At 36.9% G+C, this 12549-nt stretch overlaps 1 protein-coding gene across 11 annotated transcripts in view; it reads right to left on the reverse strand.

Annotated features, from left to right (window-relative positions):
- The window catches only part of CDH18 (cadherin 18), a 1278664-nt gene that overhangs the window by 54794 nt on the left and 1211321 nt on the right, over positions 1–12549 (reverse strand). For all 11 annotated transcript variants that reach the window (XM_086362510.1, XM_086362508.1, XM_086362509.1 and 8 more), the window contains one exon: positions 1667–1788. In XM_086362510.1, the coding sequence (XP_086218636.1) occupies positions 1667–1788 (122 nt within the window). The remainder of the gene's footprint in view (positions 1–1666; positions 1789–12549) is intronic.

A 12549-nucleotide genomic window follows, 5' to 3' on the forward strand; every position in this document is an offset into this window, starting at 1 on the left:
TGAATCCATTTCTAGCACTATTGAAGTGTGATTTGGTAAGTAAATCATTTTATATATGTACCACAAAACTCTGCTTTTTTTTCACATGGTGAAGTGGAAAAAAAAATTAAGCACCAGAAGTGATAACCTTAATATATTGCTAACAGTAAAACAGATAACCTGTTAATACCTAAAAATAATACAATTTTTAATCATTTTGTTCCTCACTTTCCTGTGAGGAATGGACATGAGAAAACTTTATTTAAGCTTTATATAAAGAGTCCTGCATTTATACATATGTAAATATGTCCTCTGGAGATATTAAAAACATATAAGCAGTGATTACTTTAACAAGCCATACCTGATTGTCCTTATACACAAAAACACAAGGCAATGTTTCTCACAACCATAATTTTATCATGTTTCAAAATGATTTAAAATAATTTTGTATGATATATTTACTCTGGTTTAACAAATCAGTGAAAGGGGTTATCTGACTGAACTAGATCCAGACCATTTTGACTTCTTTTGATTCATGTGACAGACAGACATCAAGGTGTCCATCATGGAATCCATGCCTCATTGTGATCCCTTTCTTGAATTCTAGGTGTGTCTTGTTTCCTGCTTTTGACCAACAGAATATGGAAATATGATATATCACACTGGTAACACCACATTACATTATATGAAACCGTCAGACTCTTCAGAATGACTCTCTATTTATTTGAAGTGGCCATATTGGGAAAGCCTATATGACAAAAAGAAAAGAAAAACAAACACAAAATGAACAACAAACAAACAAGCAAAACCAACTGTGGTGGCCTCTCCAAACTCTGGGGAACACTGAAACTCTCAGGTCTGCAGCTGAGAGTAACTGAATGCTACCAACAGCCATGTGAGCATGGAAGAGTTCTCCCAGCCTCAGGTAAGAACACAGCTTGATTACATCTTGTGATATTCCTACAGAGACTGAGCTAAGCTGTGAGCAGAATTCTGACTGCAGAAACTATGGGATGCTAAATAGGTGTTTGAAGCTGCTAAGTTTGTGTAATTTGTTACATAGTAGAGAAGACAGAGGCACATCCCCTTCCCATAGCCCACTTGTTTTATGGGCATCAACAATACTAGTCTCCCTATGGAATCACCATGCTCCTTTATCTGGCTGCCACACTACATCCAGATGCAGGTTCCAAGTTCCAGTTCTTCTGTCCATTCTTCATTCTCCCTACCTTCTCAAACATATACATTCTTCATGTTGAAACCTAATCACCTTCTTGTATCCATAGTACTCAATGGCCACTGTATGTTGCTCCCTCATTCCCTCCAAAATAGACCAGGCCATTCTCTTCTCCCCACTCTAGTTTATAAGCTTCATCAGGGCAGGAAAGTTCACTGTTTCCTCCTCACTTAATGCAGGGCTGTATGCAAATCATTCAGTATAATTTTATTGGCATAAAAAATACATGCATGATGGAGTTCATTTGTTGAATTACATTTGTGATCCAGAGAACATTTATTTTCTATGGTTCTCAAAAAATCTATTTGGTACTTAAAGCTTTATAAAATTATTTGTATTAAGCACAAAAATAACACTGAGGGATTTTTGAGGATTATACCTAAGAATAATAGAAACAGAGCTGCTTATTTTTCTTCCATTCAAATTATAGGAAGGAAACAATTAACTTACCTGACCAGGCTTAGAATTTTCACAGACAACAATATCATATTCCCTGGCAAGCTCGGGTGGATTGTCATTGACATCCAGAACTCTAATACCCACTGTGACATGGCTCAGCAAGCTCGGATTGTCTGCAAAACACATAGGGATGCATTTAGTATTTCCATGCACACTTTAGAGACTTGATTTAAAACCAATCTCCTTAATACTGTAGCTTGTCACTAGCCCCACATGCTGCTGCAGGACTTTTGGCAAAAGACAACTTTATGAAGGCACTCTTTGTTAGAACTCATTAACTTACAGAAAAATGAAAAATGTACACCATGGCATGACATGAATGCTAAAATGATACTTTGTCATATCAAGGAAATTACATGTTATTCAGGAACTGGAGTGGGAGAAAGTTGTCAGAACTCACTGTACGCTGTCAAAGTCCAAGAGATGAACAATTGGTTTCATCATTAATCTAAGAAAAGCACAGTAGTTGGAAAAAAATAAGATAATCTTTAAAACATTCAAGGTTTCAAGTCTAAATCAACTTGGAGAAAATAAAGTTCTTTACACAAGGATAAAATTCTTATAGGACAATATATGCAGTCTGCAGTGTCAAGTCATACTTGGGGAAAAATAAAAAGAATAATTTAAATTGGAACAGCATAGAATTCATATAAAACCCTGATAAATATCAATATATTAGAGCTACTATTTTAAAATATTTCTAAAGTGCAGTCTTACCATTTTTCAATAGGTTTATTAGTTATGAGATATAAGAAAAGAAATGTTTGGTTTATTTATATGTCAAAGCTAAAAATATAGAATTCATAATGGAAAAACTAATGAGAAGGCAAAAACAAAACATAGTAGGAAAAAAGGATAAAATACATATACATAAAATACTAAAGAAAATGGATATTTAAGTTATCCATTATTTAATTATCCATTAAGAAAATGGATGTATTACACATGACATAGGTGCTTTTAAAAAAGTAGGAAATCAGAGTGGTACTACAATAACTAAAGAAGATAAATTCTTAGGTTAAAAATAGTTTTCAAAGATAAAGTATCAGTCCTAGATAATTTTACTTAAAGTTAAAGAAAAAAAATATCTTCAACCTTATAAATCTTTTCCCCAGAAGACAAAGGATAAAATATGCTACAACTTGTTCTCTGTGGCCAGTAAAGTTTTACTATCAATATCAGATACTCCCACTCATGAGAGGTATTATCTGTCAGTGGATTAAACAAAATAATACCAAACCCATTATAGTGGTATATAAAAGAAAATCTATTATTTGTTTAGTTCCCGGAATGTTTCTTAGTTCATCATTAAAAAAGGAAACAAAGAAGGAAGGAGAGAGGGAGAGAAGAAATTAGGGATTTTTTTTTTAAATATAAAAGTTATCTAAAAAGTCAAAGCATTAAAGGAGGAAGAAAAAACACAGGGATACTTCTCTTAATATACATAGCAAAAAGTAAGATATAAAATGTAATATCCATACATTCTAAACAAACAAACAAACAAACAAAAATGGACCTTAGGATGCATCACTGTGAACAAAGCTAGTGGAGGTGATGCAATTTCATCTGAGCTTGTTCCAAAACTTAAATGATAATGCTGTCAAAGTGCTGCATTCAATATGCCAGCAAATTTGGAAAACTCAGCATTGGCCACAGGACTGGAAAAAGTCAGTTTTCATTCCAATTCCAAGGAAGGAAATGCCAAAAAATGTTCAAACTACTGCAAAATAGCACTCATTTCACATGCTAGCAAAGAAATGCTCAAAATTCTCCAATCTAGGCTTCAACAATATGTGAACTGAGAACTTCCAGATACACAAGCTGGAATCAGAAAAGGCAGAGGTCCAAATATCAAATTGCCAACATCCGCTGGATCATAGAAAAAGCAAGAGAATTACAGAAAAAAAAAAAAAAACCTACTTCTGTTTTATTGACTAAGCTAAAGCCTTTGACTGTGTAGATCACAACAAATTGTGGAAAATTCTTAAACAGATGGGAATACCAGACCACCTTATCTGCCTCCTGAGAAACCTGTATTCAGGTCAAGAAGCAACAGTTAGAACGGACATAGCCATGGAATTAAAAGAAACTTGCTTCTTGGAAGGAAAGAAGTGACAAACCTAGGCAGCATACTAAAAAGCAGAGACATTACTTCGCCTACAAAGGTCCATGTAGTCAAAGCTATGCTTTTCCCAGAAGTCATGTACAGATGTGAGAGCTGGACAATAAAAAGGCTGAACACCGAAGAATTGATACCTTCAAAATGTGGCTCTGGAGAAGACTCTTGAGAGTCCCTTGGACAGCAAGGTGATCCAACAAGTCAATCCTAAAGGAAATCAGCCCTGATTATTCATTGGAAGGACTGATGCTGAAGATGAACCTCCAATATTTTGGCCACCTGATGAGAAGAGCTGACTCACTGGAAAAGAGCCTGATGCTGGGAAAGATGGAAGGCAGGAGGAGAAGGGGATGAAAGAGGATGAGATTGTTGGATGGCATCACTGACTCAGTGAACATGAATTTGAGCAAACTCAGGGATATAGTGAAAGACAGGGAAGCTTGGTGTGCCACAGTCCATGGGGTTGCAAAGATCTGGACATGACTGAGTGACTGTACAACAACCAACAACTATGGATCAAACACCCTAGGATCAAACCTGTGTCTCCTGCCTTGGCATGCAGGTTCTTTACCATGGAGCCACCATGGAAACCTAAATATACAGAAAAAAGTCATAGAATATTAAAATTAATATATTGTATGAATAGCTTAATATAATGACTAATAGAATTGGCACTTATGATATTTTGTCAATGTAAAATAAAAGATAATGGGATGCTGATGTATCATATCAGTCAATTTTATATTATAAAGACAAATAGATCCATTATATTAAAGTTAGCCCGATGTTGATTAAAATATTTGCTTATTTAGAGTGACTTATTATGAAAAAGGGGCTTCCCAAGTGGTGTAGTGATGAAGAATCCACCTGCCAATGCAGGAGATACAAGAGACGTGTGTTTGATCCCTGGATTGGAAAGATATCCTAGAGTAGGAAATTGCAACCCACTCCAGTATTCTTGCCTGGAGAATCACATGGACTGAAGAGTCTGGAGGGCTACAGTCCATGGAGTAAAAAAAGAGTTGGATACAACTTACTGACTAAACAACAACAAAGTTAGAAGTCTATATATTTAACTCAATATCAACAAAGAAGATAGTGCAAAGCATAATAATAAATATATTTTATCATATCACTGTACTCAAGAACTAATATTATTAAGAAGGTTATACTCAACAATATACTATTTAATTTTGCAATGAATTATTTAGTTTTGCATGTGTTTTTTTTTTCATCTTTACAAAATACTACAATTTTAAATGCAGTCTTCTGAGAAATTTCTGAAAATACATATTTCAATTAGCATTTGGTTTCTAAGATTTTAACTATTGCTGTAGCTCTGCTGCTATTCTTCCTAAAGGAAATAAATTGTGAATATTCATTGGAAGGACTGATGCTGAAGTCCTGACTCATTTGAAAAGACCCTGATGCTGGGAAAAATGAAGGCGGGAGGAGAAGGGGAGGACAGAGGACGAGATGGTTGGATGACATCCCTGACTCAATGAACATGAGTTTGAGTAAACTCTGGAAGTTGGTGGTGGACAGGGAAGCCTGGAATGCTGCAATTCATGGGGTTGCAAAGATTTGGACATGACTGAGTGACTGAGCTGAACTGATGATATAAACTATCACATTTGTTACATCTATTCAGCCTTTGTTGGAAAGAGTCAGACACAGCTGAGCAATTAACAAGATAAAATATTATGAAAAAAAGGCATTGCTAACACTCAAAAAAGATGTCTTTTTCATTATAGGGGACTGGAATACAAAAGTAGGAAGTCAAGAAACACCTGGAGTAACAGGCAAATTTGGCCTTGGAATATGAAATGAAGCAGGGCAAAGACTGAGTTTTGCCAAGAAAATGCAGTGGTCATAACAAACACCCTCTTCCAACAACACAAAAGAAACTCTACACATGGACATCACCAGATGGTCAACACCGAAATCAGATTGATTATATTCTTTGCAGCCAAAAATGGAGAAGCTCTATAGAGTCAACAGAAACGAGACCAGGAGCTGACTGTGGCTCAGATCATGAACTCCTTATTGCCAAATTCAGACTTAAATTGAAGAAAGTAGGGGAAACCACTAGACCATTCAGGTATGACTTAAATCAAATCCCTTATGATTATACAGTAGAAGTGAGAAATAGATTTAAGGACCTAGATCTGATAAGATAGAGTGCCTGATGAACTATGGAATGAGGTTCATGACATTGTCCAGGAGACAGGGATCAAGACCATCCCCATGGAAAAGAAATGCAAAAAAGCAAAATGGCTGTCTGGGGAGGCCTTACAAATAGCTGTGAAAAGAAGAGAAGCGAAAAGCAAAGGAGAAAAGGAAAGATATAATCATCTGAATGCAGAGTTCCGAAGAATAGCAAGAAGAGATAAGAAAGCTTTCTTCAGTGATCAATGCAAAGAATTAGAGGAAAACAACAGAATGGGAAAGACTAGAGATCTCTTCAAGAAAATTAGAGATACCAAGGGAACTTTTCATGCAAAGATGGGCTCGATAGAGGACAGAAATGATATGGACCTAACAGAAGCAGAAGATATTAAGAAGAGGTGGCAGGAATAAACTGAAGAACTGTACAAAAAAGATCTTCACAACCCAGATAATCACGATGGTGTGATCACTGACCTAGAGCCAGACATCCTGGAATGTGAAGTCAAGTGGGCCTTAGAAAGCATCACTATGAACAAAGCTAGTGGAGGTGATGGAATTCCAGTTGAGCTATTTCAAATCCTGAAAGATAATGCTGTGAAAGTGCTGCACTTAATATGCTAGCAAATTTGGAAAACTCAGCAGTGGCCACAGGACTGGAAAAGGTCAGTTTTCATTCCAATCTCAAAGAAAGGCAATGCCAAAGAATGCTCAAACTACTGCACAATTGCACTCATCTCACACGCTAGCAAAGTAATGCTCAAAATTCTCCAAGCTAGGCTTCAGCAATATGTGAACTGTGAACTTCCTGATGTTCAAGCTGGTTTTAGAAAAGGCAGAGGAGCCAGAGTTAAATTGCCAACATCTGCTGGATCATGGAAAAAGCAAGAGAGTTCCAGAAAAACATCTATTTCTACTTTATTGACTATGCCAAAGCCTTTGACTGTGTGGATCATAATAAACCGTGGAAAATTCTGAAAGAGATGGGAATACCAGACCACCTGACGTGCCGCTTGAGAAATCTGTATGCAGGTCAGGAAGCAACAGATAGAACTGGACATGGAACAACAGACTGGTTCCAAATAGGAAAAGGAGTATATCAAGGCTGTATATGTCACCCTGCTTATTTAACTTATATGCAGAGTACATCATGAGAAATGCTGGACTGGAAGAAACACAAGCTGGGATCAAGATTGCCGGGAGAAATATCAATAACCTCAGATATACAGATGGCACCACCCTTATGGCAGAAAGTGAAGAGGAACTCAAAAGCCTCCTGATGAAAGTGAAAGTGGAGAGTCAAAAAGTTGGCTTAAAGCTCACCATTCAGAAAATGAAGATCATGGATTCCGGTCCCATCACTTCATGGGAAATAGATGGGAAAACAATGGAAACAGTGTCAGACTTTATTTTTCTGGGCTCCAAAATCACTGCAGATGGTGACTGCAGCCATGAAATTAAAAGACGCTTACTCCTTGGAAGGAAAGTTATGACCAACCTAGATAGCATATTCAAAAGCAGAGACATTGCTTTGCCAACAAAGGTCCGTCTAGTCAAGGCTATGGTTTTTCCTGTGGTCATGTATGGATGTGAGAGTTGGACTTTGAAGAAGGTTGAGTGCCGAAGAACTGATGCTTTTGAACTGTGGTGTTGGAGAAGACTCTTGAGAGTCCCTTGGACTGCAAGGAGATCCAACCAGTCCATTCTGAAGGAGATCAGCCCTGGGTGTTCTTTGGAAGGAATGATGATAAAGCTGAAACTCCAGTACTTTGGCCACCTCATGTGAAGAGTTGACTAATTGGAAAAGACTCTAATGCTGGGAGAGATTGGGGGCAGGAGGAAAAGGGGATGACAGGATGAGATGGCTGGATGGCACCATTGACTCGATGGACATGAGTCTGGGTGAACTCTGGGAGTTGGTGATGGACAGGGAGGCCTGGTGTGCTGTGATTCATGGGGTCGCAAGGAGTTGGACACGACTGAGTGACTGAGTGAACTGAAATGAAGTTTTTTTGGAAGCTGATATTGATCATACTTGATCGTTTTATCATTTTAAAAATAAAAAAGAACATTCAGTATGAATTCTCATTTTGTAAATTACCGAAGTAAAACCGACATAGTTTAAATGACTTATCTTGACAAAGCCAGGGTTATGAATTACTTCTCAGACCTTATACAACTGCCACTGTATAAATGCTTTTTTTCTAACCATTGTATATATGCTAGTATATTTCTATATTTCTCAACCAGGTATTTGTTCACTTTTAAGAGCAGACAAAAGAAATCTGTTCTATAAATCTGAGACAAGAATATCATTAATTTTAATCATTGGTATCAACAGTCTTAAAAGGCATCAAAATTCTCTGCTCCTTTTCTGAATGAGAAGAACTAGATGTTATTTTGTTGTATCAGAAAAATGTTTTCAGGAAAGACACATGTACCTCAATGTTCACTGTAGCACTGTTTACAATAGGTAGAACATGGAAGCAACCTAGATGTCCATCAACAGATGAATGAATAAAGAAGCAGTGGTACATATATACAATGGAATACTACTCAGCCATAAAAAGGAATACATTTGAATCTGTTCTAATGAGGTGGATGAAACTACAGCCCATTATACAGAGTGAATTAAGTCAGAAAGAGAAATGCAAATATTATGTACACACACACACACACACATACATATATATATATATATACACACACACACATATATATATATATATAAAATCTGAGAGATGGCACTGATGAATTTATCTTCAGGGCAGCAGTGTAGAAAGAGGCATAAAGAACAGACCTATGGACAAGGTGGGAAGAGAGGAGTGAGAAGGGGAGATGTATGGACAGAGTAACATAGAAATTTCTAATACCATGTGTAAAACAGATGGCCAATGGGAATTTGCTGTATGACTCAGAGAACTCAAACAGGAGCTGAAACAGGCTGAAGGGTGGGGTGGGGAGGGAGATGGGAGGGAGGTTTAGGAGGGAGGGGCCAAGGGTGTATATATGGCTGATTCTTGTTGATGTATGACAGAAAATCACAAAATTCTGTAAAGTAATTATCTTTCAATTAAAAAATTAAAAAAAATTTTTTTTTAGGAAAGGATTCTGGGAAGACTATGTCTTGAGGAAAGACTAGAATAAGAGAACGACTAAGCATTTTATTGTTTTCAAACACTACTTCTCACTGCCCTACCTCTGCATTGCTCATGCTGTCCTCTGGAATTGGCATAGCCTTGCCTGTACTCCATACTTGGGCACAGGAAACTAAATCCTCTTGGATGGAAACAGACTCTCTCCATGTTTCTCTAATGTTATATATTGTATCTCCAGTGTACAATTACTATTCTATCATGTAAGGATTAAAAGTACAGAGCTGGGATCAAACAGATACTTATTTGTAGGTAAGTGTACTATAATTTTCTGTTTTGTAGGGAACAGAATCTAACCTTATTGTGGATGCAACTAGTGATCTGTAGGGCATGCTTTGTCAGGGGAATCTCAAGAGATACTGATGAAGAGTCATGAAAAACAGTCTCAGAGTAAGCTTGATTCCAACACATGCAAATTAAATAATTGCTATTTCCTGAAATAGATGGGAAAACAGTGGAAACAGTGTCAGACTTTATTTTTCGGGCTCCAAAATCACTGCAGATGGTGACTGCAGCCATGAAATTAAAAGACACTTAGTTATGACCAACCTAGATAGCATATTGAAAAGCAGAGACATTACTTTGCCAACAAAGGTCCGTCTAGTCAAGGCTGTGGTTTTTCCAGTGGTCATGTATGGATGTGAGAGTTAGACTATGAGGAAAGCTGAGCTCATGGGGTCACAAGAGTCAGACATGACTGAGTGACTGACCTCAACTGAACTGAACTGAAAAGTAGGACGGTGTGTAAAAACTGTAACTTTAATTTCAGATAATTAGAGTGGAAAACTCACTATAGTTTTGTAACCAATTGTGGCTTACCTACACTCATTCTAGTATTTCTGCTCAATAATGAAATTAGCTAAATCTATATTAGTAAATTAGCAAGATTCTTTGGTATTTTTTTTTAATTTCCCTCAGCCTTAGTGTTAGTATTCTATTCTTTGAATACCAACCACTTTACCTATAAATGCAGACACATTTTTGTGTGTGAGAAGCATTTTGTTGTGGTAAAAACTGGATAATGTCCAAGGAATTCTTAATGCACATTTCTGTCATTGTTACTATTAATTTCAGGCTCACATGCATTTCTCAAAATAAGTGTTCCGTCCTTTTGATGGCACAGTAAATAAAAATATACTGTCTTCAGCCAACTTATTCAGTAGGAGCCACTATCCATGTCCCTTAAGGAACATGAACTTTGGCAAGTTATTTTTTATTTCTATAACTTAATTATTTAATCTGTAAACAGGAATAAGAATGGTTCCATGGGCCAAACTGTACTTTTGAGACACAATTAAAGAAGTTGTGTAAACTTTAAAACACTGAGACTAGGAGAGAGCAGAATATTGAATTTAATCCTTTCCAAAAATCAAAATATAGGGCACACTAACAATCCTATACATGTGATTTTCAGTAGAAACTATACTATATAAAATCATTCAGGCTTTATACAATAACAGTGTAACAAGGTGGATGAATCACAAACTGGAATCAAGATTGCCAGTGGAGAAATATCAACAACCTCTGATATGCAGATGATAGCACTCTAATGGCAGAAAGCAAAGAGGAACTAAAGAGCCTCTTAATGAGGGTGAAAGAAGAGAATGAAAAAGCTGGCTTAACACTCAACATTCAAAAAATTAAGATCATGACATACGGTCCCATCACTTCATAGTACATAGATGGGGAAAAAGTGGAAACAGTGACAGATTTTATTTTCTTGGGCTCTGAAATCACTGTGGATGGTGACTGTAGTCATGAAATTAAACGATGCTAGCTCCTTGGCAATGGCACCCCACTCCAGTACTCTTGCCTGGAAAATCCCATGGATGGAGGAGCCTGGTAGGCTGCAGTCCATGGGGTCGCTAAGAGTTGGAAATGACTGAACGGCTTCACTTTCCCTTTTCACTTTCTTGCATTGGAGAAGGAAATGGCAACTCACTCCAGTGTTCTTGCCTGGAGAATCCCAGGGACGGGGGAGCCTGGTGGGCTACTGTCTATGGGGTCGCACAGAGTCGGACATGACTGAAGCCACTTAGGAGCAGCAGCAGCAGCTCCTTGGAACAAAAGTTATGACGAACCTAGACATCATACTAAAAAGCAAAGACATCACTTTGCCAACAACTATCCATATATAGCCAAAGCTATGACTTTTCCAGTAGTCATGCATGGATGTGAGGAGATGACCTATAAAGAAGGCTTAGCACCAAAGAATTGATGCTTTTGAATTGTGGTGCTGGAGAAGACTCTTGAGAGTCCCTTGGACAGAAAGGAAATCAATCCAGTCAATCCTAAAGAAAATTAACCCTGGATATTCATTGGAAGAATTTTTGCTGAAGCTCCAGTACTTTGGCCACCTGATGCAGACTCGGAAAAGACCTTGATGCTGGGAAAGACTGAACATAGGAAGAGAAGGGGCCAACAGATGATGAGATGGTTGGATGGCATAACAGACTCAGTGGACATGAGTTTAAGCAAACTCCAGGAGATAGTGAAGGGCAGGTAGCCTGGCATGCTGCAGTTCATGGGGTCACAAAAAGTCGGACACGACATAGTGACTCAACAATAACCCAATCTTCTATACTTTTTGATTGCATTTATATGAAATTCTAGAAGTGGCAGCAATAAATAACAATATTGCTACCTCTGAGGGGTGAAGTGTAAAAGAATTCACTGTAGAGGAGAACTTCTCTGAGGTTACAGAAATGTCGAGTAGCTTGATAAGGATGTGATTACCATGGAAGTGTGCATTTGAAAGCCCACTGAAATGTGACAAGATCTGTACATCTTAGGACATTTCAATGTTATCCACATTTAAAAAAAAAAATCTTAGTTAAGGAGAATAGAATTCTCATACATCCTAGAGAGAATCTGATTATGATTACTAACATACAGTTAATTATGGACATCTATTCAGTAAGTTTCATATAAAATCAATCACAGTTAAGAGAGTTTAATTAATGTATTTTTAACAGGGATCCAATTAAAAATTATATTTAAAATGTTGATAGAGGTACTTGAATAGTTTATCACTATATATAAAAAAATTATAAAAATGCATTTCCAATGCTACTTTCTAGTGGTTTCCAAAATGTAATTTTGTCTCAAGCCCCATGAAGATGTAACAAGTAATGACTGACACTGATTTAGCATATAGTTCATTCATATTTATGATAATGATAAAAGCTGTCATTTGTTATGACACCATATGCCAGACACTAGATGAAGTTATACTTCATTTAATTCTTAGTCTAATCCTTTGTTACAGATAAAAAAATGTGTAATATTTTAGTTAAATAATTTCCCCAAGTTCCAACTACTTATATTGAACATAAACAGAACCTAACTAGAGCCTGCCTTATTTTAGATTTAAATTTTACGCATTACTGCCTACTATGATAATGCAAGGATTTACTGATATTACAGTGATAATT

The sequence above is a fragment of the Bos grunniens genome, chromosome 20, assembly GCF_055505025.1.
Source record: "Bos grunniens cultivar Pamir isolate PY7600 chromosome 20, Bosgru_T2T1.0, whole genome shotgun sequence".
Lineage (NCBI taxonomy): Eukaryota > Metazoa > Chordata > Mammalia > Artiodactyla > Bovidae > Bos > Bos grunniens.